Genomic DNA, 17,862 nt, shown 5'->3' on the forward strand with positions numbered 1-17,862 from the left:
CTGTTCAGCAGCAATTTGAGCACACTGATGTAGATTGATTCCTTAACCCCCTGCTCAAACCAGGTTTGTTCTCGAGCAAGGATTTTTACTGAGTTCCAAGTTACAGTATGGCCAGGGGAAACATTGTAAATGTGCTGTGATACTTCTGTCCAGCTTGAACATGGTCTTCTATGTTCATTAAGTCTCGCTTTCAATGTCCTTTCAGTTTTCCCCCAATACCGACGTGATGGCACTGGCATTCACCCTGTCACTTAATGCGATAGATAGGTCCACAAATATCTCTCCTATCAGACTTATCCTTAGGCTGAACTAACATCTGTCTTAGGGTCCAATGTTAACTGTCAGTAAAAATTAAATCAGTCTGATGATAAAGTCCTTATCGTGAGGACGAAAGCTTATGGTTAGCTTTCTCTATATGGTTTGTGTATGTGATTGAAAAGTTAAAAACACTGTCAAAAATAATAATACTACACTGTTAAGTTTTCACCAATTTAGTAAAAGGAGTGGATGTTCACTTATGTGTAGAATATCCAGAATACAATCTGATAACAAATGATATGATCTTTTGATGTCATGCCAATGTTAAGGGAAGTGATACTATTTAAAGGGAAACCTGTCTACAAGTTACCACCTAACTTTGTACCTGATGGAAAGGTATAGTTTATACAGAGGTTTCAAAAGATTGCAGATACAGGAGAAGAGACCAAGAAATATTGTCCTTTAGAAGCAGGTGTCTATTACATGAATGTAATATTCAGTACGTTTATTGGCAGATGCAGACTAAAAACAAGAGTCCCTTGAATCGACTGATGCTTTACTTGGCCAAAACGAATTTACAGGCATTTAAGATGTGACGATTTCTTTCCTTCAATTACAGAGTGCTGAAATCATTCATCAGCATTATTAATAGTTTCAAAGTAGCCATTATGGCAGCTATTCTGGATGCAAGATCAGCACCATTGGCATTTATTACAAACTAAATATCATTAGCTTTCTTTGACTTGAGTAACACAGACAGTATTTATACTGGCATAGTCAGACCAAAAACTAGAGTCGCTTGAACAGACTGATGCTCTACTGGTCAAAATGAATTTCCAGGAATCTATAATTTCAAAAGAAGACTTTTAGTAATAAGTCCTAGTGAAAATAACTATATCCATTCACAGTACTGTAGTGGTAATCACAACATTTTCAAGATGACTGCTATGATATGAGTGCAGTATGTCATACTGGCTGCAGTTTCATTTAAAATGCTATACAAGCATTAGAGGTCCTTTTAATAATAAGATGTCAAGGTTGCTGGCATGGGGGCAATGCTGGATGTTCAAGAGGCACCAGCCAGGTATCAGGATGAAACTGTATGCCAAGCTTCATGACTATTCTTCAAGTAGTTTAGGACAAGTGATAAAAAACAAATGATAATTGGCACCATAAGGTCTTCTAATCAGCCTGTATACCTAAAGCATGGTATTACCTATATATGTACCTCCTGGACTGGAAATTCTGAGGTATGGAGCAGACCTATCTGCTGAAGACCTTCGTCCCAAACACTCATGATGTAGGTGAACCTCAACATTAGTATCATCAACCCTGTGTGACTGGTTTAGCACTCTATCAATAACTGGAACAGAGACATGAAAGCCATAATCATGGTTACTATGAGAAAATGTAACAACTGAAATGTTATATAAAACAAATTTATTAAAATGACTTTATACATTAAATTTAATTTTTACATTATTTCCAACACAATTTGAAGGAGTTATTGCCTCATTTGACTTGGCACTTTGCCCTTCAAATGAACCATGCTGGAGGAGGCATCTGCAAGATGTTGACACATATCTATAGCAGCTCTCAATGTGGTCATCTAGGCATATTTACCCATATTAAACTCACTAATTATTGTTCTAAAATTTAATACAAATATAGTTTAACCAAAGACTATTCAATCCTGATAATTAAATGCTCTGCACTTTAATTGTCATTAATGAAACTTCCAGACTAAAATTTGTATCACTATGGACTTTTACAACGGTAGCCTGGAACTTATAATAAACTGGGTAAAGAAAATAACAAGTCATGTCTAATTGTCACAATATAGGGCAGTAGAAATGTTTTTCTACATGTGTAGCATTCATTGTGACTTCAGAGTGCATGACATTAAGTCCACTTGTACCAGATAACACATTTAAGCTGACCTCATCCAAAAATGACAATGTACTTTAACATTGCATTGTGCCATATATGTTTATCAGTGCATGTAAATAATGACCTTCCAAAGGAATATGCAAAGGATCCAAATAAAGTGAATAATCACCATTTAAAGGTATGTGTAATTACTAATCTGAAAATTTGACACCAGTTATTGAAATAGTCAGTACTGAAAGAATTCTGATGACCTGTACGACTTTTACTAAAGTACTGTTGCACTACCACTGGTTGTCAACATAAAAATTAAAAAAAACTCTATATATCTGAAGTCACTAAATTATAATTTACCTTAATTTAAAACTCCTATTGTTAGACAAACTCAAATAATGTAATATACACTAAAATAGCTAGCTACATGGTACATTGCTGTCCACTAAACATGGAATAAATCATTAGCGCTCAAGGGATCAATATTTGTGTTACCTTTTACTGGAGTAAAAATTTATAAACTTATAAGCTAGAATACAACACAGCAAAAGAAGCAATAGCTATAAGTATAACAGATAAATAACAACTGTTTTTATTTCAGGTAGATTTCATGGAAAATATACCTGAACTTTTGAAAAGGAAAGGATGACAAGAAAATGTTTCCATGATGGCTGACCATCCCTGTTTCTCAATGTCAACCCTTAAGCACTTTTTCCCCCATGGTACCCCTGCAACTAAAACTCATATTAAATATAAATAATGTTTACAAAATAAAACACCTGATTACCCTAATTTTAAAACCAGTGCAACAGAAAACATGTTTGTTTTGGTCTAATGCCATTTTTGCCAACTTAGACAAGCTATTCGGCTGGTACATATTCTGATGATCGAAAGTGTTGAGATATATCACAGTATTACAAAACAAAATATTTTAATGACAAATGAATGCATGGGACTTTTAAATCATATTATTAAGATCTATTATATGTGTAAGTGGCTACAAGTACAGTGACTTACCACTATTATCCTCAAAATAAACCAGGCAGTATCTATCTTCAGAATTCATTTCCACCTTTTCTACTTCTCCCCCACCACTTCTTCTTTGGTTCTCAAAGTAAAACAGTATGGTATCATGGCATGTAGATGGTTTCAAGTTCTGAACAAGGATGCAATTAGAAATGGCAACCTTTGCAACTTGAAGGAAAGTTCCTTCTATGCTTCTTTCTTTGCAACCTTTCCTGAGTTTTGGGAAGTCTGAAAAAACAATGAAACTCTGGGTTAACTTATTACTGTTATTCAAGCATGTCCGTTACTAACCATACTACTTAATAATTGCAGTATGCCTTGTGGGAGGCAAATGGCTAAAAAATCTGTCTGAGTTTTATGATTTTGCTTAAATGTTCCACAATGGATGCTTGGTGTCTCATTATCTCTTAACTTCATGCTTCAAAAAAAACATCTAAAATAAGGATCTAACATGTATTTTTATACAGCACAACCATACTGAAAAATAGAGAATGCATATATTTAATAACAGACCAATTTTAACAAAAACGCAGCTAACTCTTCTAGCATGTCTGTACAAATACGAAATGGAAACAATGTCCATTACATTTGTCTGTGTGTGTTTATTATGATGAGATTTCACCTTCTGAAATTCACCCAAATAATACAGTGCAGGTATTATGATAGTTACAGTAATTCAAGACTGATATATGTATGATGATGTTCTTACTAATCTGCACATATGGATGTACCTAAACTAAAGAAAACTAATACAAAATGTGTATTTTCTACACTTCATTTGAAATAGTAGTGCAACATAAACTGTATATTTACATATAGAACGAATGCACTAATGGTATATTATTAGTCATATAAGTCCATAATGGTTTAATGTTTAGCTTTGATTCATCTGTATTCTCTTACATGTGTGGAAAATTTAACTTCATTTTGCAGACTAACTCATGCTCTCTATGATGAGCAGGAATGAGTCCATTGGTTCAAAACTAAGATCATAAAAAAGAGGACAAAGTGGGGCTGTTATTACTCGCTTGACTGAAAATCTGCCTAACAGACAAAAATTCAAGGGCAGTTGGGCAAGAAATTTAAATCAGTAGCATGCTTTCTTCCAATGCTATTGGTTGTATATGTTATAAAAAAGTTGAATGTGAGCATTATGATTTAAAAGCAAATCAGCACAATACTGGTTATGTAGTGCTGATTAAAGGTAAAGTTCTAAACGCAAAAATATAAAGAGCTGCAAACAAACCTAAAGGATTATAACACCTTTCAAACAAACTTTAACATAAGAATTAAAATTCCCAGGTGTCATGAACAATCACAAAGCTCAACCCAACCTTTAACTTACTGAACTACAGAGTCATAGCCATAGTAAACATTGATGTGTAAATCATAAATTCAGACTTAAGTGATCTAATCCCTTTATATACCTAACAATTTATTGCAATTTTTTTTCTTCTTTTTATTTGAAATCAACTCATTTTAAAATTTAAATTTATAACTTATTATCTGCACTTATAGCTTAAGTTAAGTGTGGGAAACAATCTAACATCCTATCAATGTGCCATACAAAATATCAAATAATAATCTTAAATTTTTTTTTCTGTGATATACAAGTAGAGATATTATAATGAGTTAACAAAATCCAGTTATTTTTGTTGCTTTTGCATTATTTTACTGTTACAAAGTTACAGGCTTTGAATAACCTTGCGGAGATATAGATAGCAGAAAGTTTAAGCATCAGTAGCGATCTTGATTAACCACTATAGGTGTCACCTCTCATGAACAACATGCAGCATTCAGTCTACTCATCTATTTCAAAATTCTTGTCCATAGTTACAGTTAGCCTGCTGAGGGCACCATATCAGAATATACAATGCATAGTCCTTAATATGTAAAGTTTACCATCGATAACTCCCCCTAAAAATTGTGGAAGCTGAACTATCAGCTGAAACTTTGAGGGGGGTGGGGAGAAGACACTCAGATACTACTGAGACTAGGATCACAATTATTAAAACTCTATCAGATTAAACAAAGTAACAGACAGTGAAAATCAACAAGAAAGGTAAACATCAACAAATATTTTTTTCCCTAGAATACAAGGTGAAAATTGTAAAAAGAACTTATAGCATTGCAAATTAAATCCAAAATACTCCTAGAATTTTCTAACACAAGACCTAATATTTAAAGTTCTTAATAAAGTTTAGTGGTATTCCAAAGGAAAGCTAATGCTGAAAGTGTTGATGTGCCAGTGATGGCCTGTATCCTAGTGATGTGCCAAGTTTCTTGTTGAATCACACTAATACAGTCCAAAAATATATCCTTATTTGAATTTCACTATAAATCCAAGTCTTTATTTCCAAGAATGTTATTTATGAGCACTTTGTATTTCCAGAGAAGAATGGCTTGAATTACCCTGTGACTTGAGGAAAAGGCAGTCACGATCTGTCACCGGTTGTCTACAGAAGGCTACATGGATACGGATATGTGTCAAACTGGTCTGAGAACAGTGCCATAAATCGAGAAAAATAAACAAAGCAGAATACCTGTAGGTTCTTTAAGCTATTGTTTGCTGTATCAATGTAACTTATTTTGCTTTCCTATACAACCTAAGCATGGACCGTTACGCTATAAAAAATCCATCAAAGAAGATTTTGGTTTTGGTGGATCTGCAGACTACTAACAGAACAGTGGATTTTCCTGGATACTAACTTTGGATGTGTTCCAACCAACTACCCTGCTTCCCATCCACCATGTATTCCCATGGCAGTATGGAGAAAAGTGTTGCAGTCTGTAATACTGTAGAAATAAAGACTGCTTGCAATCCCATTGCAGGATGTGTTTGCCCAGCAATGACTGCTTCATATTTGGACTGACCAGAGCATGTGGGTCCTTTATATTTTGTATACATGGGTGGATCTATGTTGCCATGAGGACATACGTTCTCTTTTTCTTTGTAGGTACTACACAAATGTTTGCAAGGACTAATACCAGTTGGTGGTTTCATGGACAACCAAAAGAACAGTAGATCTGCCTAGTGTGTGTGTGTATATATATATATATATATATATATATATATATATATATATATATATATATATATATATATATATATATATATTTATACACACACACACAATGACAACATTCGCCACTATATTGACCAACAATGAAACGGTTGCAGATGTAGATCGTGTATGAGAATATGTGTGTCTGTTTTGCCCAGGGGAGCAGGTGAAATGAAAAATCACTTTGGATATGCTGCTGGAATGCAAGCATTCTGAATGTGGGCCCAAGAATTCAATATCCTGTGAAAAAGGTATATATTGGCTTGTTTCTTTCTGGGCTGCCAAATATTTGTTTGCTGCCATTGCGTTTTTTTGAAAACAATAATGATGTAGCAAAATCTCAGGCCTCTGAATATGTGGAGACATATCCATGGCTGGTGCAGGACATGGTTGAATCCTAGTTGTTGGATTGATTGCAATCCATTGTTTTTCATGGAGCACATTCCAGGGCAAAACACATTGTTTTGTTTTTGGTTCTGGTGGTGGCCATTTGCAAAGTAAATAGAAGAAATGATGTTTCCAGCTGAGAGTGATTGGCTTGCAGTTGTTTTTCCACAATTCATTGGAGGTATGCAAACCACCTATGTCTTCAAATACTAGAATGTTACTCTGGCTTTTCTATGAAACAGAACAATTGCTGTGGCAGATGTAAAATGGATTCCACAAAGTATCAGATGTGTATTAGCAGATTTGGCATGGGGATTTTGCAAACATGAACGAAAGGCTGATTGTGCCCAGCATAGCCTTGGTTGTCTTAGTAACCATACTGGGTATTCTAGATTATCTTCAGCAAAAACAAGCACACCTAGCATTGTTGACTTACATGGTCATGTCTCTGTCAGTTCCAGAATTTAGAAAACCAATACATTGAGTTGTGCAGATACAAAATGTTTTTGTCAGTTGGGCCACAATGGCAGAAATTTTTTCTTTTTGTTTGCTTGCCCAAAATTCTCAACTGGTTTGTTCTAGTGGTTTTCGCATTCATTCCAAATTTTCTCACAGTATTGCTAGTTTCTACTGCAGCTGTAAAAGAATAGGAGCCACTTCTGATCATTGTTGTGCCATTTGGCATATATATATATATATATATATATATATATATATATATATATATATATATTCCGTTCTCTTTCATTTCGCTTTCTTTCATTGCTGAGCAACTTTGTCCCACCAGTTGTTTTCTCATAGCAAACGATCTTCCTTTAGCATTCATTGGCAATCATGCATGGATAAAATAGAAGCTTTATGCATGGTTGTTGTGTCTTTGACTTTAATGACAAAGGACTTCTGCTTGCATTCCATACTTTTCAATTCCAATACCATCAAACAAAAGTTATATTCAAAGATATCTTAGTGCCAATACATTATTCGGCTACAAATTGGTTTAAGGATGTCTGCTGTGTGATCCTTTACTTTGGGCCAAATACAATGCAGCACACTTACTGATTTTCTAAAATTTCTGCAGATTCACATGTACACCTTCATCATTTTTGGTCAAGCACAGCAGCATGGATTGGCAAACATGTTTGGATATCCACCATGGTAGTGTTTTCTGTTCAGAGCATTGGTAGGTCTTGTTTGGTATATTGTATGAAAAATCCACAAAGTTTTCTTGTTTTGATATTTCCCCAGTAGAGTGTTTTGATTGCCTTCAATAGCAGTACCAGCTTGATATTTTCAGCTGCTGCTAATGCCTGCCATTGGTTTTGTACTGGCTAAATCCAAAATGGTGGATAATGGTCATTTTTCAATAGTTTGAACATCTGTTCGACAACATTTGTGGCAGTTTCCATGGCTGCATCTTCTGGCAACAGACCATGCAGAAACACCTTGATAGGAAGATCCTTTGATGTATTTCCAGTTTGGCAAATGCTGTTCCCAATATTTCCTCTGGACATTTGCAAAAATTTACTACACTACTTCCAAGAATCCCATGTACACCAGTGCATTCCATGTGGCAAACTAATTTGTAATAGAGTTTTCCATGATTTGACCAATTTTACTCTAAAAAGTATTTTAGTGGTTAAAGAAATTCCTAAATTATAGTTTGAAACCCTTTGTTTTAAAAAATACAACCTTCTGACAAAACCATTAAAACTGGAAATAACGAAATAAAAGGAATTCATGATAACATCTTTACATGCTTGTATGTAAGTTCAACTGCAAACAACTTAGACCGTGACCTACTACTGTATAATGCACAGACAGATCTGGATTGATGTTGTTTGTTATACTGATTACTGCTAACAAACTGCACTGACCCAGATCTGATGGTACATAATGTGACAGCATATATGGGTCTTAGCAGTTTTCAACTGGACTTGACTCCTAAGCAAGTATATATTTTATTTAGTTTTAATTAAGTACATCACATTGATTTGCAAATCTAAATTGCAAACTGCATAATTTGGGCAAAATATGACAGCCACCCATTCCTTAGAACACTGTTTTATCTCATTACAGAAACCATCAAAAAGTGCCAATGGCATTTATCTAAATGTTTCTGCTAAATCAAGCTGAAAGAACACTGTTTCTTCAATTCATCAAGGTACTTAATTAAGCAAGCTTTTAAAAAAATATAAATACATGCAGAAAGCATGACTTTGTATAGACTTAGTACAGTGCAGAGGAAAGGAATTGAAATACAACATTATGTAGTACTTTTAATACAACAAATTTATCTTTTTTTCTGTGTCACTATGCCAGGTCCACATGTGACAAGCAATTTTGTGACTTTCTAGTTTCTATAGTAAATGAAGAAAAAAAAACCTCTAAGATTAAAAAAAATATAATGTTACCAATATCATCAGAGAATGTCACAACAACTTTCTCCTCTTCCCCATACAGAAATTCTATGATGTTCATTCCTGTTTCTATCTCAAGGAAGTTGGTCAATAGTTCATCTGTTATAGCACAATTTAGTCCCAAAATAAAGACCCTGTTTTCATAGCAGGGCTTCTCAGGTGGAGGACAGAACAGTGTCACACTCAATGTCTGGCCAGCCACCTGGTGGGAACTGCGGGAAACCACTCTCTGGGTAACTGTTGGAGGAAAAAATGGAGACAAGTTCTTAAAAAGACTCTGGGTAAGTGATGGTAAAAAAGAACTATAATAAATTTCAGAAATGACAAAATTACCTGAGTAGAATAATCTGTAACTTGTCCACTTTTTATATACCAATATAAATCTGCTTCTTTGAATTTTGACAAACTTTTTTTTAGTGATAAGCAATCTTAATGATGTCAAGTAGTGTTAATACTCACACTGCATAGGATTCTTGAATCGATTCAACTTTAGTTATAGATTAAGTAACCCTACTTACATTGGCAATATGACAGGCGGAAGTAGTGTGGACAGCTAGGTTAACCCTTTACCTATGCAAGCACCTCTGGACACCTCTACTCCATTCACATATAAGCACCTCTACTTCGTTTGCATACGAGTGCTATTTCATGCTCCTACACCATGCTCATGGAAGCATTTTTTTGGCGCCTGCTGTAAACATCAGCCATTTTGAACAGGTTTTTGTAGTGCCACCTTCAGGGAAACCCCCATTAGATACAACATTCATTGCTGCAAATGACCATTACATCATATCAGATGGTCACTGTTTATGCTCTAGTCGAAATCTGCTATTTAAAGTAACTGGGTCCTATTCTTCACTCTCCAAAATGGAGGTCGTAGATTTTGTTCAGTACTTACTGTGTTTTAACAATTAGAATCACAACTATAAAAGCTTCAATAACTTAGGTAAAGGCACTGATATTGATGTCGGCAGCAATTAGTTTTTATAAATTATCAAATTCAGATGACTTAGTGATGTAGATGCAGACAAAGAACTTGTAAATTTTGAGTATGAGAAATGGCATCTATGGTTGGTCATGCAGCTTCACTAACCTGATGGTGAATGAGTTCTCTCAAGATTTTAAAGCACAAAATAAATTCTTCTGTGAAAAATAATTACAGAGCTATAATGATTGGACTTTACTCTTGAATTTATTTATACATACATGTAATAGATGTGTACCAAAAACGTAAAATGGTTAAAATAAATGTTAAACTAATATACACTGCACTGCTTAACAGTTAACAGGCAGGCCTATGTGTATGTCGTCGAATAGGTAACAGGTGTTTTATACATAGTGCACTGCACTGGTAACTTTGGTCCATATGTATCGAGGTGTTAAAAAGCCATACACTCTATGAGGTAAAGAGTTAAATGTTGTTTTTTGTGTGGGTTGTTTTTCTTTTCATCAACATTTTTAAGGGATAGATATAGATTCTGATTGTCTTTTAAAATCTGTGCACTAATTTGGCAGAACTTAGTTAATAATTGGTCCTGTACTGACTGGAGAGGTCAGTTCTCTGTAAAAGGGTTATGTTATATCATTTTAAAATATCAAATCACAATTACATTTACAAGAATCCGCTGTTTTCAATAATAAAAACAAAATTACAAATAAGGTACGCAACTCTTCACAAGTATAGACAATCATTAACATTCACTCAAGTCATGTCCTACCTTCAACCTCCTTAAATGTGACATAAGCAATGCCATCTTTAACCTCAAACTCTTCTATATCGCCTCCTCCAGATCGGCGGGAATTTTCAAAGTACATCTCAAGAACCTCCTGATTTGTGTCAGAAGAGAAACCTTGGATAGCTACAGTTTTTGAGATAATCCCTCGATCACCTGCCCTGGCCTCATCTTCCATATTATTAAACCCCTCTTCTGCACTGTAAACTGCTGAAATGAAAATTAATTTGCGGTAATCAATTCCTGTTATCCTTTTACTCAATCTTTTATGAATTTGTGACTAAAATGGAAAAGATACCAAAATGAATCACAGGCAAAATCCATACATTGTTTATTAGATCTCTGTCATCTTACAAACAATTTGCATGGTGAGGATATAATTAATGCAACAGCAAAAGAAAATGAAACTTTTGAAAGGAAAACAATATATTCCATAAACTTGCCTATTCTGAATGCCATCACCCTATTACAGTGCTGAAGTCAATTCCCTTAAGGTAAGGGCTAATGTTATCTATATATGTGCATTTTGTGTTTTTATGTCCATGACTATATATATATATATATATATATATATATATATATATATATATATATATATATATATAGGGTTTAAAAATCTTTATAATGTTACTCAATCAGACATGCAATTACTAAATGATCTCATTCACCCTGAATAAATTATAAATTATTACTCAACAGGCTCTCATAGAAACATGAAAGTTGTTCATGTTAAGAAATATTGATCAATGTGAAAGGTTGTTTTTCAGAACTTGTTATGTTACCCTTCTAATACCAGTTTAAGTAATTAAAACCTAAGGCCAGTCTAGCTTCTCTCTGATAACTATTTTTATTAGTATTTCAGAGAGAGTGTGAGTGCTTATATATATATATATATATATATATATATATATATATATGAAATAAATCCATAAATCCATGTGTGTATAAGCTCAATCATAATAAGCATAAAGTTCTGATATAAAACGTAAGGATTTTCAATAAACAAAATCAAGAAAACTGATCATTTCAAGTTAATTTTGGGCAAGTGAATTTTCAACATAGCTTAATCTCTGTGTATGTGTGTGTGTGTATGTACATACGTACGTATATATGTATGCATGTATGTATGAATGTATGTAAGTATGAAAGAGATATTGAAAAAGTTTGTTTTGCAGTCAGATATTTCAATTTCGTTGTGGGGTGGAGGGTGGGGGTATTTGAATGTGACCAAATTAAAGTTTCCATCAACTGCTGAGTCACATTCTTTTCAATCCATAATTAAACACACAGCTGAAATAAATCCATAACTATCCATTTAACTGCAGACTACACGTTATACCTGAATGTAAGCAAGTCCAGGGACACTAACAGATGTGACACCACCTTATTACCTAGATATAATTTTTTGTATCCTCTAAAAAAGGTAGAGACACTAAAACATATTAATTTGTTTTCATGTACAAGAAATTTTGAGACACCCAAGAACTTTTTTGGGAACATGCTGATCGGCAAATTCCATCAATCGTAACACATGACAAGAGCTTGAAGTTTAGATCAATGCATTGGCATGAATCACTGTCATTCTAGGATGTCAATATTTCGGTGCACGTACTAAAAGTTGTGTAGACTTAGCTCAACAGGTATAGAAGACACAATTTTGATCAGCTATAAGAAAAAAAAAACTCTATCCTTATTAGATTTTTAAGTCTTTTTCAAGTGTTCTTTTTTGTTACTTATTCACTTAAAAGTCCAGTCAAACTTTAAACAACAAAGATCTTCATCTGCTGTAGTATAAGGTGCCTTCAGATCAGGGTCTATTTTGTTTGTTCTACTGATTACTCCCAGTCAACTGCACAAACACAGAACTTGCAGCACATTATGTAATGGCAGATCTGGGTCTGTGCAGCTTGGCTCATAAACAAGAAAATATGATATATTTTTTGGTAACAACTATTTCAACAGCTGGGTGTTTTATGTTGGTGACAGAAGATGTACAAGGAAGACCCATATGATACTTTATATTTTCTATCTAATAATGTCAAAGTATTTTGGTAAATAAATGGAAAATTCATTAATCTTAAATCATTTTTGTTTACCTGTGAGGTTTTGTATCAATGATACATGCTTTTCATTTAAAAGGCTGTATGGTGAGAGAAAGAGTAATTACGTAACTAATGTAATATAAATATGGTGACAGGTCTAAGGAAGACAACTCAAAAAGCATTCACCTGACTGCCTTGTAATCTCAAAGGAAAGATTACATGAATAATAAAATTATGCCAGTAGTTTGAATTATTTGATGATTACTTGACTAGAACTTAGGAAAATAACCAGATTTATGTGTGTAATGATTGCAAAAGATTAACGATAATAATTGCATGTGCTGTCATTATTAAATAAAATAATTCTCGCTGCCATTTTATTTAAACCTTCTCTAACATCACTTCATTCTCTCCCTCTCTCTCTCTCATATATATATATATATATATATATATATATATATATATATATATATATATATATATATATATATATATATATTTTTAAGGGCCCATGGTGTAACCTAACCACCCTCTGCAGTGACCTACATAATGTGTGCAGTTGTAATTATGTATGTACGCGTGTGTGTGTGTGTGTATGTATGTATGTATGTATGTATAACAACACACACACTGTAGGTCACTGCAGATGTAAGTTTAATCATATGACATACTCAGCATACAAAACTTGTCAAAATTATCAATGCCAGAGTTATACAATACCATTAGTATAAAAATCAACAATAAAGGATGTAAGATATAATCTATTTTTGCAGAGCTAGTCTTCATTGTAGATTCTATTGTTTTTCAAACTTTTCTTGTTCTACAAATTTATTATGATGATATCACAGACTTCCTCCAGCATTGGTCCACCACTTCCTAACACCCCTACACCCACTCAGTACTAAGATGTTTGAGCAACTGGGCATGCATGGTGAGCAAACAAACTAATAAGTTCCATACCTCTTCCAGCTTCTGCCATTGCTAAGGTCTTTTTCTCAAATCTTCATGTTTAAGTTGGAGTCTAAAAATAAGAGATGGATTTATACAGTATGAATTATGATATAATTCTTACAATATCATACATCAATATGTCCATATTGTGCAAATCTTGGAGTCCATAGTAATTTATGATTAATTCAATACAATAACATATGTCAATATTATAAGTCTATATATTTGCAAATCTTTGTGGACCTTGTAATAATTCAAATAAAGACAGTGATAATGTAACAAAAATGGTGGTTTTATCTCTGTTGGAAAACAAAATATATTTTACAAATATTATGGGTTTTTTTATTCTGTGAATTCATATTAAATCAACTAACTGTATGCAAATTACTGTCAAAAAATTCATGAAAACCTGGCCTTTGGTCTGAGTATGTTAATGCTTTTGTTGTATTGTTTATGTTTACCATATTTGCCGGTACTTTTGACCAGAAAATCTTAGCTTTGTCTTACACTCTGAACCAATTAGGTACTTTTAGTTACATTTAATGATCCTGACTGGAAAGGTTATGGAGTTACAGGTAGGATAAAATACACGGTGCTGTGTGGAACAAAGTGAAAAGCACAATCCAAGGTTTTGATCTGGCCTTATCTTATACTCAGATTGACTAAGGATGAAGGATAGAAAATTTGCCAAATTTGGTGATTTGACTTATACTCCGCATCGACTTATAGGCTGGCAAATATGGTACACATATTGGTCTGGGTATGTCAATGCTTTTGTTAGATTTCTGTTCCATTTATCTTGTGTACTGTACTACATATTAACAGTATTAAAAAAAACTTATATATGCTAAAAAATGAAAGTGGTGTTAGTAAAATTTACGATTTAGCTAGGAACAAATCACATTTCAATATGACTACAGTATATTCTCACAATTTTGTGGACATGGCAAGATGAAATATATTTTAATAATCTTTGTTTAAGCCACATGTGTTAAGTTTTTGTTCTCTGAATTCATAATGTATCATTTAATGTTCTGCAAGAAAATAAATGCTGTTAATTTGTTTTCATCTAAAAGACTACTATCACTAAGATAATGTTTTAGTTATTTTTGTCCCATCTATTTATACTAGTCTTTGTATTTCAAAGCCTGCTTTTAAATAAATTTATGTAGAATATTTCTTTATCAAAATTAAACTTTATATAAAAAGATAATGAACACAGTGATTTACATTAGATGAATTTGCAATGTAATTTTTAACTGTATGCCCATTATTATTGAAAGTCTATACTATACAAGAACAAAGATAAAAAGAAGCATATCATTATTTAAAATAATTTTGTGTATATAATATAGCAATGAAGAAATAATACGGTCCATAATTGCTGGCATATAACTTCATTTGCTGACAAATGGAGGTCCATTGCTCAGTGTAGTACTTCCATAATGATATCAAAACGTATCCCTTGCACTTCCTTCTCTGTTTGCTTCTGAATTCTGTAACCCTTTGATGCCATCTTAACTTAATTATCCCTGTTTGTTTATTTATTTTTTTATCATTGTCCTTAACTAATCAAAATGCAACTACTAATAGTGGGATCATCAGACAATATGAACTGATAAAAACCATCTGATCAACGCTGCTATAATTATAGCACTTTTGATATCATTTGCCAATTTACAAAATTTAATACTATTATAGAATACAGAATATAATGCTGACTTGAAACAACTTTTCAATCTTTGGTTCCATGGAAGTGTTATTATATTATAGAGTGAAGTACATGTACTGTATACTGTTGGGTTCCTCATCAAAAATTCAAATACAATTTTTTGGGGGTAAATATGATGTGAAAAAGGTACAATTTGCATGAGAAATTAATAAATACATTGGGTCAGTTTAAATGCATTACTGTTTGATAGTGAAAGCCTGCCATACTGGCCTCCTTTATAAAAAGTTTAACAAACAAAAATCTAAATGTGACAGCTCACATCTATTTTGTTCTGATTTTGGATAGAAACCTGCTAATACAAATCTTTTGTAAATTTTACAGCTGGAAATCATCCAAAACTTGTTCTTATTATGTCTGTGAAAACTACAACAAAAAAGTCAGACGTGTGTGTGCTCAACTGTTTTTCTTATACTATTTCACATGGTCGGAATCAGCCTGGCATCTGGGCCGAACCAGCCATGGTATGAATCAACTAACATTTGACCTAAAGCTGTACCGAGATTACCAAAGGCTACATGTAAACACACTAAGTTTACCCATAGAAAAAATATATAACAAATAGACATGAACTATAATTTTAAAATAGTTTTAAAAAAACTCGATAATGCAGACTGTTTCTTTACCTATGGCACTCAACAGCTCCCTTTACCTCTCAACAGGAATTACATCACAATTAATACTTCCAGTTCAGTACCACGAATGTAGTTCTAGTCTATATTTAGAACATTTTCCTCTCTCATTTTGGTGGTGATATAAGAGTTTTATTTATGCATTTTTGGTAGGGATTTAAAGGTAACTGTTTATTCTTGATAATATGAGCTCAGGGTGTTGTTGTCTGTATGTATTTTGGCGAACGTGCACAGTGAGTAATAAGGCCTTGGTGATGATCCAGAAGTGAAATCTGTGTTCTGTTTACATGCTGCTATGTTGACAGTCAATCATCTAAAATAAGAACATGTCAACCCCTTTGACAAGAGTGGAAAGGTCAGTACTGAGAAACAAATGTAGAGAACATATAGTAAAATTAATTGTGTACTATGTCCAACAGTGCATCGAAAATGGGTTCCTTAGCTCGAGGACAATGGCGGATTAAATGTACAGAGACTACATTTATTCAGCAGTATCGAACGACTGGTGTTGCTCTGTATGTCGGTACAAATTGTGTTGAAATCATTCAATTAGGAAAACAATTAGGTCATTGTACCTGCAGTTTGAGACTTTCGCGTGAAAATTTACAGAGCTTAAATACGTGGATATAATTCGCATTATATTTCCTGATTTGAAGGAACGAAAGTATAACATCATTCGACAATTATCGTATGCACAACGTGTTTGGGTATATATTCTCGTAATGTAAGCATAAATTATAAATTACTTTAGGAAGTGGAAACGAGCAAACTGTCAGTCTCACAAAGAATATTCACTATGGCCTACCTATACCCTCGGTTGTGATGATTTTGTTGTATCCAACATCGAAAGTAGGGACTTGTCATGTGACCATTGAGCAACGCTTCCAAATTAAAGAGTGAAGTGAATTGACTTCCCAGCGCAAGATCACGAGGTCATTATAGTTCCGTTTATATTTTCATTTAGGTCCATTTATTTAAAACGAATAGTTAAAACCTGATAATTATGTAAACTGTAACTACTATTTAATAATTTTTTTTAGATGAATCATTTGTTTTTGCACGTAAAATATGCTATCATAATTGGACTGAATTTATGATTGCATAGCCTTTATTGTAGTTGTAGTTGTAGTGGTATTGTTGTTGTTGTTGTTCTTGCCAATTATCGCGATACACAATTATCTTACCGTCTTTCCACCAGAACCTCATTGCATAAATCGACAAGGATATACTATGTTTACCAAATCCTGCAGATGACGTTGATCTCTCGACACACTGTGTTTCCGTCCTTACTTCACAACTTAGAATTAGGTCAAAACAGATTGGTTCTCTATGTGATATACACACGAACCCGCTCGTTTATAATGTATGCACAACTTTGTATTGTTTTATCTCTGGTTGTGTATATATATATATATATATATATATATATATATATATATATATATATACATACACACACACACACACATAATGTCCGCTGTATCATAGATATACCACGAGATGTATACATTTTTTCATTTAAAATAAAAAAAAGGCTTGCAGAGTTTCCTTTTAATGAAAACTTTATACAGCAAGTGGTATATCAAAGATTCGGCGTACATAATATACATATATGTTATTTACATCACATGCACATACATTTATTAGCCATTTGAATGGACTTAAGATTGACTACCGGTAACTGCGTTCACCAAGTGAATGAACTCCTCATATCCCTGTAGAGTGTGCCGCAACAAAATGT

The 17,862-nt window shown here is 33.4% G+C and overlaps 1 protein-coding gene across 3 annotated transcripts in view; it reads right to left on the bottom strand.

Annotated features, from left to right (window-relative positions):
• The window catches only part of LOC149795807 (uncharacterized), a 54,044-nt gene extending 36,643 nt beyond the window's left edge, over positions 1–17,401 (bottom strand). Inside the window, exons 1-6 of one of the 3 annotated variants that reach the window (XM_089965709.1) lie at positions 17,306–17,401; positions 13,770–13,830; positions 10,753–10,977; positions 9,029–9,271; positions 3,157–3,393; positions 1,475–1,621 (exon numbers count right to left, since the gene is read on the bottom strand). In XM_089965709.1, the coding sequence (XP_089821835.1) occupies positions 1,475–1,621; positions 3,157–3,393; positions 9,029–9,271; positions 10,753–10,977; positions 13,770–13,788 (871 nt within the window). In that variant the 5' untranslated portion in view covers positions 13,789–13,830; positions 17,306–17,401. Of the gene's footprint in view, positions 1–1,474; positions 1,622–3,156; positions 3,394–9,028; positions 9,272–10,752; positions 10,978–13,769; positions 13,831–16,926; positions 17,034–17,305 lie in introns of those variants that run through there. The other 2 variants (XM_089965711.1, XM_089965708.1) reach the window with 2 other exon arrangements.
• Between the last annotated feature and the right edge of the window lie 461 nt (positions 17,402–17,862).

Source organism: Sinohyriopsis cumingii, chromosome 7 (assembly GCF_028554795.1).
Source record: "Sinohyriopsis cumingii isolate HCF-2022 chromosome 7, ASM2855479v2, whole genome shotgun sequence".
In the NCBI taxonomy this organism is placed as follows: Eukaryota; Metazoa; Mollusca; class Bivalvia; order Unionida; family Unionidae; genus Sinohyriopsis; species Sinohyriopsis cumingii.